The 13,867-nt window shown below is 50.3% G+C and overlaps 3 protein-coding genes across 5 annotated transcripts; 2 read left to right on the forward strand and 1 right to left on the reverse strand.

The window, feature by feature from the left end:
* Positions 1–92: 92 nt before the first annotated feature.
* unc119b (unc-119 lipid binding chaperone B) lies at positions 93–4,323 on the forward strand. Of its 2 annotated transcripts, none has more exons than XM_066689968.1 (5): positions 93–430; positions 1,137–1,250; positions 1,446–1,560; positions 1,704–1,876; positions 2,061–4,323. In XM_066689968.1, the coding sequence occupies exons 1-5, from the start codon at positions 202–204 to the stop codon at positions 2,171–2,173; spliced, it is 744 nt and encodes a 247-aa protein (XP_066546065.1). In that variant the 5' UTR covers positions 93–201; the 3' UTR covers positions 2,174–4,323. The 2 variants fall into 2 exon arrangements, with proteins under 2 accessions (XP_066546065.1, XP_066546066.1); XM_066689969.1 differs by having other exon boundaries at positions 1,458–1,560.
* A 315-nt stretch (positions 4,324–4,638) lies between these two features.
* On the forward strand, positions 4,639–7,812 carry c17h12orf43 (chromosome 17 C12orf43 homolog). Its single transcript, XM_066689967.1, has 6 exons — positions 4,639–4,799; positions 6,444–6,498; positions 6,580–6,678; positions 6,765–6,829; positions 7,029–7,116; positions 7,213–7,812. The coding sequence occupies exons 1-6, from the start codon at positions 4,661–4,663 to the stop codon at positions 7,487–7,489; spliced, it is 723 nt and encodes a 240-aa protein (XP_066546064.1). The 5' UTR covers positions 4,639–4,660; the 3' UTR covers positions 7,490–7,812.
* Positions 5,284–13,640, reverse strand: hnf1a (HNF1 homeobox a). 2 transcript variants are annotated; one of them, XM_066689964.1, is made up of 10 exons: positions 12,686–13,640; positions 10,924–11,123; positions 10,649–10,835; positions 10,278–10,516; positions 9,856–9,998; positions 9,349–9,517; positions 9,001–9,189; positions 8,743–8,861; positions 8,532–8,628; positions 5,284–8,235 (listed from the first exon to the last, which is right to left on the reverse strand). In XM_066689964.1, the coding sequence occupies exons 1-10, from the start codon at positions 13,015–13,017 to the stop codon at positions 8,105–8,107; spliced, it is 1,806 nt and encodes a 601-aa protein (XP_066546061.1). In that variant the 5' UTR covers positions 13,018–13,640; the 3' UTR covers positions 5,284–8,104. The 2 variants fall into 2 exon arrangements, with proteins under 2 accessions (XP_066546061.1, XP_066546062.1); XM_066689965.1 differs by lacking the exon at positions 12,686–13,640 and adding an exon at positions 11,537–11,622.
* Between the last annotated feature and the right edge of the window lie 227 nt (positions 13,641–13,867).

Raw genomic sequence — 13,867 nt, forward strand, 5'->3', positions numbered from 1 at the left:
TAGCGTGGCCACGCAGCGCGTCACGCCGAATGTGTTGTAGCCATGGAAACTGCCGAGCCCTCCCAGCCAATGGCGAGCGCCTCTCCCCTCGGCGCACCGTGCAGACGCAGGGGCGGCCATCTTGGACGGAGCAGCAGCAGCCGTAACGTCTGCCTCTGACACAAACATACAGAGAAAAACACACGGACTTCCCTCCGGACAATGAGCGGCTCTAAACCCAGAACTGAGCCACCGCCGACCATGGACCCTGGGCCGGATACGGACACGAGCCAGGCTGCCAGGGACCGCAAGGCAGGCGGCGGGGTCCTAAAGCGCCTCAAGTCTCGGCGGACGCAGCCGGACAGGCGGCCGGTGACGGAGGACGAGTTACGGGCGCTAGGGAGAGAGATCACGCCGGAGGAAGTGCTGGGGCTCCGGGCTGTCACCCGCGGTAAACACGGGGGAGGAGAGAGAAAGAGAAAGAGAGGAGGCGGGATGGGGGGAGAGGGTGAAATTCGGGGTTATTCGTATTATAACCTTAAGCTGAGTGGGTGTTTAGAGAGAGAGAGGGGTGAAGGAATAAACAGCACTGGACAGACCTAGAAAAGAGGGGATGAGAGTGAGAGGAGGTAAACACACAGAAGCATGCACAGTGGCCAGATGTGCAGCTGTGTAGTGTGTGTGTGTTGTACAACTACAGCAATACACCGCATCCCCACCAGAGCAGCGGTACAGCGCTGGGGCGCAGCCTGCCTCCCCCCCGTGATCTAGCAGTGCTGCTCGCCAATATTGACAATGTCATCGATATTCACTCAGTCATGGTCAATATCGGTCAACTCTTTAGTTTCACTAGTTTTTCACTATAGCCACAGAGTAGCTCAGTCTGGGAGTGTCTGATGGGGGCTGCAGCACACAGAGCCTGGCCACTCGGCAGTCCTGACCAGCTGCATTCCACACAGACATGAGAGGGAGGGAGAAAAAAAATTATGTAATATGTAATATTTACAGGGAGGTTAACACATCACCCTCTCTCTGTTGGTGTCCCAGTGTAAACCCTCCTCGCCCTCTCTCTCATGGTGTGCCTGTGTAAGCTCGTCAGTAACACTCTGCCAGTGGCAGATTGCCTGTGTAAACTCACCTGTCTGTCTGTGTGTCAGATTACCTGTGTAAACCCGAGGATAATATCTACAACATTGACTTCACACGCTTCAAGATCAGAGATCTGGAGACGGGCACCGTGCTGTTTGAGATCGCCAAGCCTCCCACTGCCGGTAAAGTCCCCCACTGTCTCTCTCTCCCTGTTATTCCCTCTGTCTCTATATTCTCCCTATTTCTCTTTCTCTCTCTTTCTCTGTCAGTTCATATTCAAAGTAAATGAATTCAGCACAGTTGAGTGTGAGACAGCGTGGCGTTGAGTGTGAAGGTGTGTGATGCAGTGTGAGACAGTGACTCTACCTGTGTGTCAGACCCTGATGAAGACGACGAGGAGGAGGAGAGCGGAGATGCGGACACCAGTACTGGGCGGTTTGTGCGGTACCAGTTCACCCCAGCCTTCCTGCGGCTCCGAACTGTGGGCGCTACGTGAGTCACTCCCCCACACCATTGACACTGACACACACAGACACACACCATTTCCACACAAACACACCCCCAACGCTGACACACACAGGACCCAGAATAAGGATTGCCAGAGCATTAGTAATAAATGATTCTCTCTGTGTCAGGGTGGAGTTCACAGTTGGCGATCGGCCTGTGTCCAGCTTCAGGATGATCGAGAGGCACTACTTCCGGGAGCGTCTTCTCAAGAGCTTTGACTTTGACTTTGGCTTCTGCATCCCCAACAGCAGGAACAGCTGCGAGCACATCTATGAGTTCCCCCCATTGCCCGAGGACCTCAGTGAGTCTCTGTGCATGCCTGTGTGTCTGCGCGTCTGTGTGCATCGTCTCTTCCTCTCCCTGTGTCTGGTTGTGTCTCTTCTGTGAGCACAGTAGCCCCAGATGACCAATCTTTTTAATCTCTCTCTCTCTCTCTCTCTCTCTCTCTCCCTCTCCCTCCTTCCCTCCCTCTCTCTCTCTCTCAGTCCGGTTGATGGTGGAGCACCCCTATGAGACGCGCTCAGACAGTTTCTACTTTGTTGACAGTAAGCTGGTGATGCACAACAAGGCTGACTACGCCTACAACGGGGGGCAGTGAGCAGGCCGTGCCGTGTGGACAGAGGGAGCGCCGGGCACAGTGCTGCCTCCATACAAAGAATCCTGCTGTTACTGCCACCCCTCTGCCCCTCAAACACTTGCACACGCTCCCTCACACACACACACACACACACACACACACACACACTCACACTCACATATTTACATACTTGACTTGTCCCATTCCAGTGAGCTGCAGTGCAGAGCTGTGCTCCTGGGGGGGCTTTGAGAGGAGGCATATCTTCTCAATCTCTGAGCGGAGTTATAGGGTGCACATCCAGCCCAGTCAGGCCCGGCCCAGTGTCACCGCAATGCTGAGGGTGGGGGCATCATTCCCTCCTATTTAACCCCCACCCTACTCTGCAGACACAGACCAAAACAGTCTGGGCTGTCCTGTAGCCCCTCTGTACCCCCCAGGACCTCAAGCATTAATTAAATATGGTTATATTAAATATATGGGGCTGGTTTCCCGTGCTCTCCCCTCTATGGTTAATTGCCCCTGTTACCCCCCTTCCCCCTTGCTGCATGGGGCTGGGCAGTAGGTGGCTTCCTGTTCTTTGGATCAGAGAACTCACTAACGAGCCAGGTGCACTCGTTACCAGGGACTGCTGTATCAGAGCTGCTAATTAGAGAATCGAGAGGCACCAAAGGCAGAGTCCTGAGGGCAGGGCTGGTGTGTCAGTGCTGTGGCCCCGCCCCCTCAGTCACAGAGCCTGGGTTTCGATCGCCTGTTCCCTGTAGACAGAAATACTTCTCATAGAAGATAGAGGAAGAAGAAGAGAATTGCTAAATGTAACTGACTGTGTACACTGTTTGTCTGTATGTGTGTCTGTCTGCACACCTGGGTGTGTGAGGTAATGTCAGTGGCTCTGTCAACCTCTAGCTTATTTGGACTGGCTGGGGTTTTAATTGGTCCGGGGTCCCTCGGCTGAGGCCGGCTATAAGCCCAGCAGGGCTGTGCTGCAGGAGCAGTGAGGAGATGGACGGACGGACAGACGGACGGTCGGTCAGTCAGTTGGTCTTAAGGGGGTATGGTGCATCTCTTGTCACACAATGAGATGTGGTCTGGGGGGGTGAGGCTGGTGTTTGGGGGCTTAGTGTGCAGTGAGGGGGATCTGTGCAGCCTCAATGTCAGCTGTTGTGGGTTTTATTTGGTCTTTGTTATTTTTTGTTTTAAATTTGGTGTCTTTTGGATTTGTACTACAGTAATGGTGCACATGCTGCTGCAGACCCACAAAGACTCGCACACTCACACTGCGTAAAGACCATCTAATCTGTCTCCTCCTCTCACACACACTGTCTCTGTGTCCAGCTCTGTCAGGGCTCTTCATGTCACTGGCAGCTGCTTGTGTGACACACGAACACACGCACATATTCACACAGTCAATTGTCACTCACCCCTCCCTCCCCCAGACACACACACACACTACACTATACAACATGGGATGTACTGCACTACTCCACACATCTCAGACACACAGACCCGTTTGTTTGTCTGTCTGTCCGTCCGTCCGTCCGTCCAGTGTTGAGTAACTCCAGGACTTTGCGATTCTCCCCAGTTGCAGCCTCGTGCAGCCCCTTGCTCTGGTGGCAGGCTGCTGCTGCTGACAATGATGACTCGGATTACTGGTCTGCTAGCGATTATTGATTATTTTCTATAACTTGTTACTGACTGTCTCCTATTGGAACTGGAGGCCAACTGTGGCACATGGGAAGTTTTCTCTTGTTGTTACTGTTTATTTGACTGCTCAACTGCCAGGGAAGCATTTGAGTTGTTGCTGTTATCATTATCATTATTATTATTATTATTATATGAAGGCTTGTTCCCTGCCTCTATTTGAATGAGGTTTTTTATTTTACTATATTTACTTTTTGTTGACTTTTCTCAGACGGAGAGAATCCACACCGGAGCTCGACTTACAGTGGGAGCTGGGGGGGAGATTTTAAATCTGTGTATAAAATTTTACTAAAACAAAAAACACAAAAAAAAATGTTAACTGGAAAACATGATCAATGAAATTAAGACATTGAGGTCCCGTGTATTTTGTAACCTTGTCTTTTCATGTTCAAAGTGAATTTTAGGTGTTTGTACAAAATGTTATTTTGTCAGCAGAGCGATATTACTAATAAAGAAACCTTTTGATTTTCGCAGTCCGCTGCCTGAGAGTGAGTGTATGTGAGAGGGAGTGTGTTCATGTGAAACAACATGCTGGAGAGGCACAGATAGAGCTTTATCCAGCTGTGCTGGGTACTGAGATAAGAATATGCATGTAGCACAACCCCAACCATAAAATGGAGGTGGCAGAAACATGGCTCTCGCCAAGCACCAGCAGCTCTCTCATGAGCCCCCAGTTCCCAACACAGCCCGGCTTCACTAGCTCAGCGTCTCAGATTCAATGGCCTGCTTGTAAAGAGGACCACAACTCCCAGAATGCTCTACTGCGAGTACTTCCCCTTTCGAGTAAAATGCACACGGCGGGGTTGCTTTATGTCCAACATGGCGGCGCCCAGGGCGGCACGGAGTGAGTCGGACTCCAGCAGCGAGGAGGACCAGGAGCGGTTTCGCGAGGCGGTTTGGAGCTTCGGAACCAACGGGACTAACGGCGTGCCCAAGCCGGGCCCAACAGGTACCAGCAGTACTGGATTCCCTGCCGACCCGGCCGTTGTCTTGTGTTGTTTGCAGAGCGCACTGGAGTCCCGCTGTGTTGCTGCTCTGCACTGATGATAACACGACTCCCTCTTGCAGCAGTTTAACGTTCAGGTTTAAATTTCAGATCGGCTTCCTTCTTTTTTAATTAATATACATGTTAGGGTATTTATTATTTAGGTTATGTATCGTTATTTATTTATGTATTGATGTATTCTTGTGTGTAAATGGCGTACATATGTTGTGTAACAGACCCAGCCAGGCTCTTGGACCTGTTGACATTAACAAGGCTGCACTGACTAGTCGTGTCCACGTCTCGTCGCCAAAAGCAAGTCCAGTACTGCGCTGTGTGTTGCTGTCTTTCCGTGTTTGTTGTTTTTCGTCAGTTATTGCCTTGTGTTGTTCTGTCGTTTCACGCAGCACCAGCTTTCGTCTGCACCGCAAAACAAACATATATGTTGGGCTTTTTGTAAGATCATAACTTTGTGAATACTGTTTATTTTGGTGGAGTATTGTACGTGTCAAATAAAAAACATACACATTAATACTTTTGATTTAAAAAAAAAAAAATCTAAAAAACATTAAAATCCTGATATAAATCATACAGAACTTGATATAAAACATTACATTAAACTAAATCAAGTGCAAAAAGTTAATACCTCAAATCGAAATAAAACAATCTGCTACATTGATGAATTAACGGTAAATGCATTAGACCAGGGTTTTTCAAACCGGACCTGGAGTACCCCCTGCCCTGCTAGTTTTTGTTCCAACTGAGGTCTTAATTTGCTGAATTGAATCATTATTATTATTATTATTATTATTATTATTATTATTATTATTTTAATTTCTTGGCAGACGCCCTTATCCAGGGCGACTTACAACATAAGTGCAAAAATTGACCTAACAAAACAATATACCATTCAATTAAGTAATTAAGACCTAGGTTGGAACAAAAACCAGCAGGGCAGGGGGTACTCCAGGACGGGTTTGAAAACCCCTGCGTTAGACAAACAAAAAAACATAACAAAACCATCAAAAAAACAAACAACAATAATCTATGCATTTTTTAAAGAAGGAAGAAGGGTCAATGCAACAGACAAATCATAAACCAAAAAAATAAATAAATCAGGATACAGAATTTAAAATACATTAAAAACAATTCAAATCATTTTCATCAATAAAAAGAATAAAAGCAGTTGACTCAGGCTCCAGCGGGGGGAGTATCCAACCCCAGAGGTGGCATCCCTTCATGGGCTTCTGAGCTCCCCCAGATCTTTAATTTTCCAGTTCTTCAAGGCCCTCTGATGGATCTCCAGATTGACGTGATTTCTTACTAGGATCATGCCCCTCCGTGCGATCGTCTTTGGGTCCAGCTCCTGCTTCTTGAACAAGCAGATGTTCCGTCCCTCCTGCAGAGCCTATTTCACCGTGCAGACGACACGCCACCAGCACCTCAGGGTTGTAGAGGGTCCTCTAGAGGGTCCATATAGGATCTGCTGAGCGGTCGTCTGCGCAGGAACTGAGAAAACAAGAGCCAGACCCTGCACGCAAAGGGGCATTCCTTAAACTTTATGAATGTGAGTGCATCCCTGTGACCGCTGCTGTTCTCTGTGTTGTCCAGAAAGGGGCGACGGTGACCAGAGGGCTGGAGTGTCGCTACAGAGACCAAGCCGGCGGTAAATTTCTCCTTCAAACACTAACACACATTCTCTCATACACAAATACACACTGACACACACACTTGTGTCTTATTTCAGTGTGAGGACCGGTGACCACGAGCATGATGGGAACGAACTCCAGACAACCCCAGAATTCCGAGCTCACGTTGCAAAGAAACTGGGATCCGTGCTGGACAGGTGAGTGACAGTGACATCAGTGCTGGGGGGGGCAAGAGGTCTTCTATAACACCATGAGAAGACAGTGACTGTGTGTTTTGTTGCAGTGTCCTCACAGAGGTGTCGGACACACGGATACACGCACATGCCCCTGCACTGGACTGCGAGGATGGTGAGAGAGTGTTGGAGGGAAGGGGAGGTCGGAGAGATGGGGTGGAAAGTGGAGGTGGGAGAGAGAGAGTTGAAGCAGGAAAAATGAGAGGTGAAAATGTGAGGAGAGGAGAGGAGAAGGAGAAAGATGAAAGATTTTCAACTGTTTGCCTGTCTCTGTGTCCAACTCTGTCTGACTGCGCGTCTCTCTCTGTGTCCAGGGTTCCTGCTGTTCTCCACCTCAGTGCCTGGTCAGTCTGCAGAGGCCCCCCCTCACCGAACACCACGACGCCCCACCCCCAGCTCCAGGTGTGTGTCCATCTGTCAGTCTGTCCAACTGGATGTTCTCTCATTTTCAAATGTCTCGCTCTTCATGTCTCCCTCTCTCTGTGTACCCTCCCCCAGTGAGTCAGACAGTGAGCTGGACTCCAGAGTGAGGCAGGCTGCGGTCTCTGTCTCCGACATCCTGCGGCACTCCGCCTGTCCCAGCATGCACCTGTCCGTGCCCCCCTGCACTCAGGAGGAGAAGGAGAAGAAGAAAAAGAGGAGGAGAGAGAACGAAATGGTGGAAGAAGGAGAGGGGGTCTCCGAGGAGTGTGCTACAGAAGGCACTGTGGGAGGAGAGACCGACACAGGCAAGAGGAAGAGGAAGAAGAAGAAGATGATGATGGTGAAGGAGTAGGAGAGGGGGAGCAGAGAGGAAGAAAGACCAACGGGCTGAGAGGAAAAAGAGGAGAAGAATACAAAAGGATGAGGGAAGGAGGGAGAGGGTGATATAGACAGACTGACCAACTCTCTCTCTCTGAGCTCCTGCCAGAGACAGACAGACACTGACTGCAGCAGTCCAGTCCAGTCAGTGACTCTGCAGCAGTCCAGTCCAGTCTGCTCCGTTCCAGTCAGTGACTCTGTTTTCATGTGTTCCTTAAAGTCAGTGTACAGAAACAGTCTATAACTGGTGTCATTAAAACCTTTTGTAGTGATAAACAAATACTATTTATATTGTAATCAACTGTTTGTCATTTTATTATTTTTCATTCATTTGTCATTCTTATTTTATTTTATTTTATTTATATATATAATATGGTCTCCCTGGAGCTCCAGTGTTCGTTCTGATACATTCTCTACTGAATCTGAATCTCTCCCCACTCTCTCACACGCACATACTCTCAATCTCATTGCCCCTTTCACTCTCTTTCTCCCTCCCTCTCCCCCCTCCCTCATCTTCCATCAGTGTGTTTTGGCTCAGTACCACTTGGCTCCCACTTTTGTGAAGTGGTACTGCCCAGGTCCATTGTGGTTATTGGGTGGAGGAGACCATCTGTGCTGGCATGTAGGGGTCAATATCTGTGGGCTCGGGGGAGAGGAGATGGGGGTGGTGCTGGTCGCCGGGCTGGGAGGAGGAATAGAGCTCTAGACTGCCTGAAGATCCTGCAGAGGGAGTGAGAGAGAGGAGGAGGAGGAGGGAGGTAGAGCAGGGTGAGGCAGTGGTGAGAAGAGGTGGCTAAGAACTCGCTGGAATAAAAGACTACAGACAGAGCAGACCTCCAGCTACAGCTCTGGTGTCCAGGGCAGGTCTACCTCTCTCAGGTGTGCATCCCACCTGGCTGTTTGAGTGTGTTTTGGGTTTGTGGATTCAAATGCACATTTCTTACCTTTGCCAGGTGAGCTGGCATGAGTCAGTGTGATACCTGTGCCGCGAGAGCTGGCGTGCATCAGTGTGTTACCTGTGACAGGTGAGCTGGTGTGCAGGTGCAGAGTGTTGTCCTGGTGGGGGAGCTGCCCAGAGTGGTCAGACTGGTCATCAGGGTCTGTTGTCAGGATCTGGAAGGAAAAGACAGAACTTTACCAGTCACAGGTGTCTTTTACTGTGTGTTTACTGAGTGTGGGGTGTATGTGGTGTGTTTTTTTCACAGATCAGGTATGTGTGTGTGTTACCTGTTTGACTGTGGTGAGGCTGGTGAGGGTGCCCAGGCTGCTGGTGTCCGTGATCAGCATGGCCGGGGGCAGCAGGCTCGAGGAGGGGTACTGTGGCAAGTCAGGCTTGTGTCCATACACTGCACACACACACAGACACACACACACACACACACAATACACTGATCAGCCTGATCCTTACTGGGACTGATACACTGACTGCCTAATACATTGACTGACTGACACAGTCCACAGTCCCCCTCCCCTAAAGACACTCACTGTGAGGTGACAGCTGGGCCATTGTGGCCATGAAGGAACCTGGGCCCATGTGACTGGAGAACTGCTGCATGATTGGCTGTTGGTGGGAGGCATGGAACTGCTGCTGGAACGGGATTGACTGGAGCGTGGTGAGCCCGCCCCCCACACTGTTAATAACAGGAACTGTCTGGGACTGACTGGAGGCCAGACCTGGGGAGAAACATTCTGATTGGGTAATCTGGATTAAGAGACGTGTCATCTTCATAAGAATGACAGATACAGACTGACAGACAGATGAACAGTGTCACAGTAAATCGATGGTTAGATGGACAGAGGGACACAAGTGGACAATCAGACGGACAGTGTTACCGATGAGCAGGGAGGACTCTGCTGGACCCAGACTGACCACACTGGGCAGAGATGCCATGAGGAGGCCCTGGTGGGAGCCAGGTGAGGGGGGGGGCATGGAATGTAGGGCCCTCAGGGTGCTAACAGGGGGCAGCAAGCCCCCCCCGCCCTCCCCCGCTGACACCAGCACCTGAGAGTGGGGGAAACAAGCAAAGATGGAGAGGGAGAGAGAAAGAGAATGAGAGGAGATGGTTAGTTACATAGGGTACACTCAGCAGTCTATCCCTGCCCCCCCCCCCGTCTCTAATAATTGAAAATCAAATTCAAATTGAGTTTTATTGGCATAACCTCTTATTTTTGCTATGTGTGATACAGGTGATACATAAAAGCTCAATTAAAATAATAAAACTTCTACTAATAAAATAATCATAAGTAGTAGAAATTAACACAAATTGTCAAGTGATGAGTAAGATTAAATCTCTCATCCTCTCTCAGTTGGTAATTAATTGGTAATTAATTGGTAATTACAGATTTGCAGGAGTTCTCCAGAAGGGTGTGGCTGGGCTCTAGTTGGGTGGGGCTGACACTCAGCTGACCCCCCATACCCCTGTCTCCATGGTGACCACTCGATACCAGGCTCTCATTGGTTTGGTGTTGGTTGTATTTCACACCTGACAGAGAGGGGGATGAAGAGGGGGAGAGAGATGGGAGAGATATGTAGATAGAAACTTAGGCACTGTGGATTGACAGAGAGACTGAGTACAGACTGGTGTTAGGACGTATGAGACAGACGGAGAGATAAAGATATACAGACTGAGACACGAGACAAAGAGAGAAAGAGACAGACAAAGAAATAAACACTGCAGACTGACAGAAAAACAGATAAACTGCCACCATACAGAAACAGACACACTGCAGACAGACAGACATTCAATCCACTTAGTGGGTACCATGGCTGGGGCTAGCTGTGAGGGCGTGGCTATGACCGTGGCCGTGGGGGGCATGGCCGTGGCCATGGCTGGGGGCAACTGATTGGCCGGTGTAGGAGCCGTCCTGCGCCAGTTTGTGCCGGAACGCCTCCTCTTTGCGGCGGTTTGCAAACCAGTTGTAAACCCTGACCTCAGTCACCAGATTAGAGCCCAGCCCGGCCAGCTGGGATGGAGACACACCCCTCTGCAGACACTCTGCCCTGAGAGGGGAGAGATGAATAGAAGAGAGGGGGGAGAGACTCAGAGAGAAGCTGGTAACAGACAAAGTGCACTCCTAATCACTTGCCCCCTCCCCCTCTCGCTGCTTCTTTCTCTCCTTCTTTCTCTCTCACCGGTTGCACTCCTCCACCAGTCCCTCTCTCTCCTCCTTGCTTGGATTCTTCTGTCGTTCATATGCCTGAAACAGAATCTGCTGTGAGGCGGGGCCCCACTTGAATCTGTTTCTTCTGCCCTTTCTATTGGCAACCTCCTCACCAGGCTCCTCCCCCAAGGACAGACCTCTGCTGGCATTGGTGAATTCTGGGGAGCGGAACAATGAGAGGATCTCAGACTTGATTAGCTATGAGCGGGTGTGTGAGTGTGTATGTGCGTATGTGTGTGTACTCACGCTGTGTGATCTCGCCCTGTTTGCGGATGTACCAGGCGTACAGCGCGGCGCGTTTCTGGGTCTTCATGGGCGTGCCCTTGTTCAGGTGCTGCGATAGGTGGGACTGGTTGAGGCCAGTGGAGTCCACCACCTCCCTCTGTGGAAGGTTGTGCTGCTTCATGTATGTCCGCACTAGCTTGGCCACCTGCCAGGAGTCCTGCCTGCACAAGCACACACGCCAACAGAATATAGTTACACCGTGGTACACAAATACACACATCATTACACAGAAAGCATGCACAGTGCGTGTGTGTGTGTTTGTGGGAGTGTATGTGTGCGTGGGAGAGTGTGGGAGAGTGAGTGTGGAGTGCAGCTGAGTGTCAGAGTGTTTACAGTGAGCGCTGACAGGGAGATAAGGGGGAACAGCAGAGCAAAGTCCACAACTGTGACACAATGCCTCTGTCCAGTAAACATGCACACACACACAGAATAATGCACATAATAACACTCACACAGTGACGCACATAATAACACACACACATTGACAAACATAATAACACACACACTAACACACATAATAACACACAGAGACACACACTAACACAGAGAGTCACACTGACACATACTCACTCACACATTGTCACTCTCCCTGGTTAATGAGGGAGAGGCAGTCTGGTGCAGTTCACTCATTAACAAGTGGAAGAAAGGAGGCATGTGAGGGAATAAGAGAGGGAGGAGCAATCAGCAGCCTGTCTGGGCTGATCCCCATATAGACACCCCACTGACAGAGCGAGAGACAGAGCGAGGGAGGGAGGTAGAGACAGGGAGAGATGGAGACAGGGATACACAGTGAGAGGAAGGGAGGTGTAGAGAGAGAGAGAGATCGCCCTCAGCAGCCTGCACAAACGTCAATGATGAAAGCTGAATACGTCAGGAAATGGCACAAAGACACTCTACAGCAACACAAGCTGGAGTGCCACTGTAGTCTGCAGAGGGACTACAGCCTGGATCAGTACTGGACCACAGTGACAAATACTGAGCCAGTACAGACTGAGCTGCCACAACCTGGAGAGAGACTGGCCGCCACCAGCAGAAGTGGAAGCCCAGAGAGGAGAGAGTTTGTGAGCAGGGGAAGTGGAGGATGAGGTCCACTTCCTGCTGCTCTGCCCCAAATACAGTGCCATCAGGGATGCCTACTCCCTCAGACTCACAGGCCCGATCCCTGAACTCAGCTCACGAAGCAGGGATGACAGACCGGCCATCCTGCCTATGTCTGCTGTACAGTGTTGAGTGTGTGTGTCAGAGTGTCAGTGTGTGCTGTACAGTGTACAGTGTACACACAGACAACAGAGACAGCAACGCAATACCTCACCACCTGCCACACACTGAGAGGCAGATTGAGGACTCTGGGGCGAAGACACTGTGTATACTGTCTATTCAACAATATGTAAATAATTGTATGTAAAAATGTGTGTAAATAAATGTTATATCTTCAATATGTAATGACTGTATTGTTGTTCCCCATCGCCCTGTTTCTGAGCACTGGACCTGTCTGTGGCCACACTGACAAAACTTAGTCATGACAATAAAGCTTTTTCAAATTGAATTGGATTGAGAGAGGGGGGGGCAGACAGAGAAAAAGAGAAAGAGAGTGCTAGACAGATGCAGAGACACAAGACACAAGACACACAGAGAGACCAGACAAAGTGAGTGAGGTAGACACACAGACAGAAAGACACTCACAAATCACACACACACAGACACATGTGAGAGTGGCTCTTACTGCAGCAGCCGCTCGACCTCTGCCCTCTGCCTGGCCGCCTCCTCCGGGCTCAAGGTGTCCAGCTCCCTGAAGATGGGGGGTGCAAACTCCTCTTCCTCCTCCTCCTCTTCCTCCTCCTCCCCGTCCTCTCCCCCCTCCCTGCCGTCCCCCTCCTCCTCCTCTTCCTCTCCGTCTTCTGAACCGGGCCCCCCCCCGGCCCGCGCCCCGCCCCCCGTGCCCCCCTCTCGTCTCTCCAGCTCTTCAGCGGCCTGGATCAGAGCGGTGCGGCTCAGCCCAGAGCCCAGCAGCGCCCAGACCAGCTGCTGCTGCAGGGCAGTCAGCCCCCGTGACATCTCTCACTGGCCCCCTGGTCCCCCTCCCATCAGCGATGCCCCCTGACTGTGCTGTACCGCAGTGCTGTCCTGTCCTGTGCTGTCTCGTGCGTTCCACTATTAACTAGACTCTTCAATGTCTTCCCCACACCCTCTCTCGTTCTCCGCAACCAGCAGCCCAGACCCAGCTAAGCACTGTCTGTCTGTCTTTAAGCTCTGATCAGTGCAGTCTGGACCCGATTCCTGTTGTTGTTGTTGCCTCAGGGCTGCTTGGTATCTGTATTCCTCTCACTGTCTTTTTCTCTCTCTTGTTCTATGTCTTTCTCTCTCTCTCTTTCTTGCTCTATCACTTGTTGCTCTCTCACTGCCGCACTCACACTCAGTCTCTGTTTTCTTCTGTCTTTATCTCTCGGTCTCTTTGCTTACTTTTTCTCTCACCTCTGTCCGTCCGTCTATGCTCTCTCTCCCTCTCTTTCTCTTTCTCTTTCCCTCTCTCTCTCTCTCTGTGACAAAGCCGCAGTGACAGAGCTGCAGTTTCTTGTTGTTTACCTGGCAGATCGCTGCTTTTTATTTAAGCTTCATTTTTCTCTCTCTCTCTCTCTCTCTCTCTCTCTCTCTCTCTCTTTCTTCCCACTCTCCTCCTCCCTTCCCCCCCGACAGACACTCTGCCAGAGACTGAACTTTGCACCCCCAGAGCAGTGCAAAGTGCAGGGGAATCACAGAGCTGTAAAAAGACACACACACACTCAGTGATACTAAAACAAACTGACACACACACACTTACACACACATTCTTGTACTAACACTCTCACACCAACACACATATACTAATACAGTGCGTGTCACACCTACCCAATAAAACACACACAAA

This window comes from Amia ocellicauda, chromosome 17, assembly GCF_036373705.1.
Source record: "Amia ocellicauda isolate fAmiCal2 chromosome 17, fAmiCal2.hap1, whole genome shotgun sequence".
Classification (NCBI taxonomy): domain Eukaryota; kingdom Metazoa; phylum Chordata; class Actinopteri; order Amiiformes; family Amiidae; genus Amia; species Amia ocellicauda.

Bases quoted from the DNA above. Each gene is read 5' to 3' on its own strand.
- c17h12orf43 (XM_066689967.1), top strand. From the start codon at position 4,661: ATGTCCAACATGGCGGCGCCCAGGGCGGCACGGAGTGAGTCGGACTCC. The intron at 4,800-6,443 runs GTACCAGCAGTA...TGTGTTGTCCAG, and splicing joins GCCCAAGCCGGGCCCAACAG to AAAGGGGCGACGGTGACCAG. The intron at 6,499-6,579 runs GTAAATTTCTCC...GTCTTATTTCAG, and splicing joins CTACAGAGACCAAGCCGGCG to TGTGAGGACCGGTGACCACG.
- unc119b (XM_066689968.1), top strand. From the start codon at position 202: ATGAGCGGCTCTAAACCCAGAACTGAGCCACCGCCGACCATGGACCCT. The intron at 431-1,136 runs GTAAACACGGGG...TCTGTGTGTCAG, and splicing joins GCTCCGGGCTGTCACCCGCG to ATTACCTGTGTAAACCCGAG. The intron at 1,251-1,445 runs GTAAAGTCCCCC...CCTGTGTGTCAG, and splicing joins CGCCAAGCCTCCCACTGCCG to ACCCTGATGAAGACGACGAG.
- hnf1a (XM_066689964.1), bottom strand. From the start codon at position 13,017: ATGTCACGGGGGCTGACTGCCCTGCAGCAGCAGCTGGTCTGGGCGCTG. The intron at 9,190-9,348 runs GTAACACTGTCC...GTTTCTCCCCAG, and splicing joins AGAGTCCTCCCTGCTCATCG to GTCTGGCCTCCAGTCAGTCC. The intron at 8,629-8,742 runs GTAACACACACA...TTTTCCTTCCAG, and splicing joins GCCTCACCACAGTCAAACAG to ATCCTGACAACAGACCCTGA.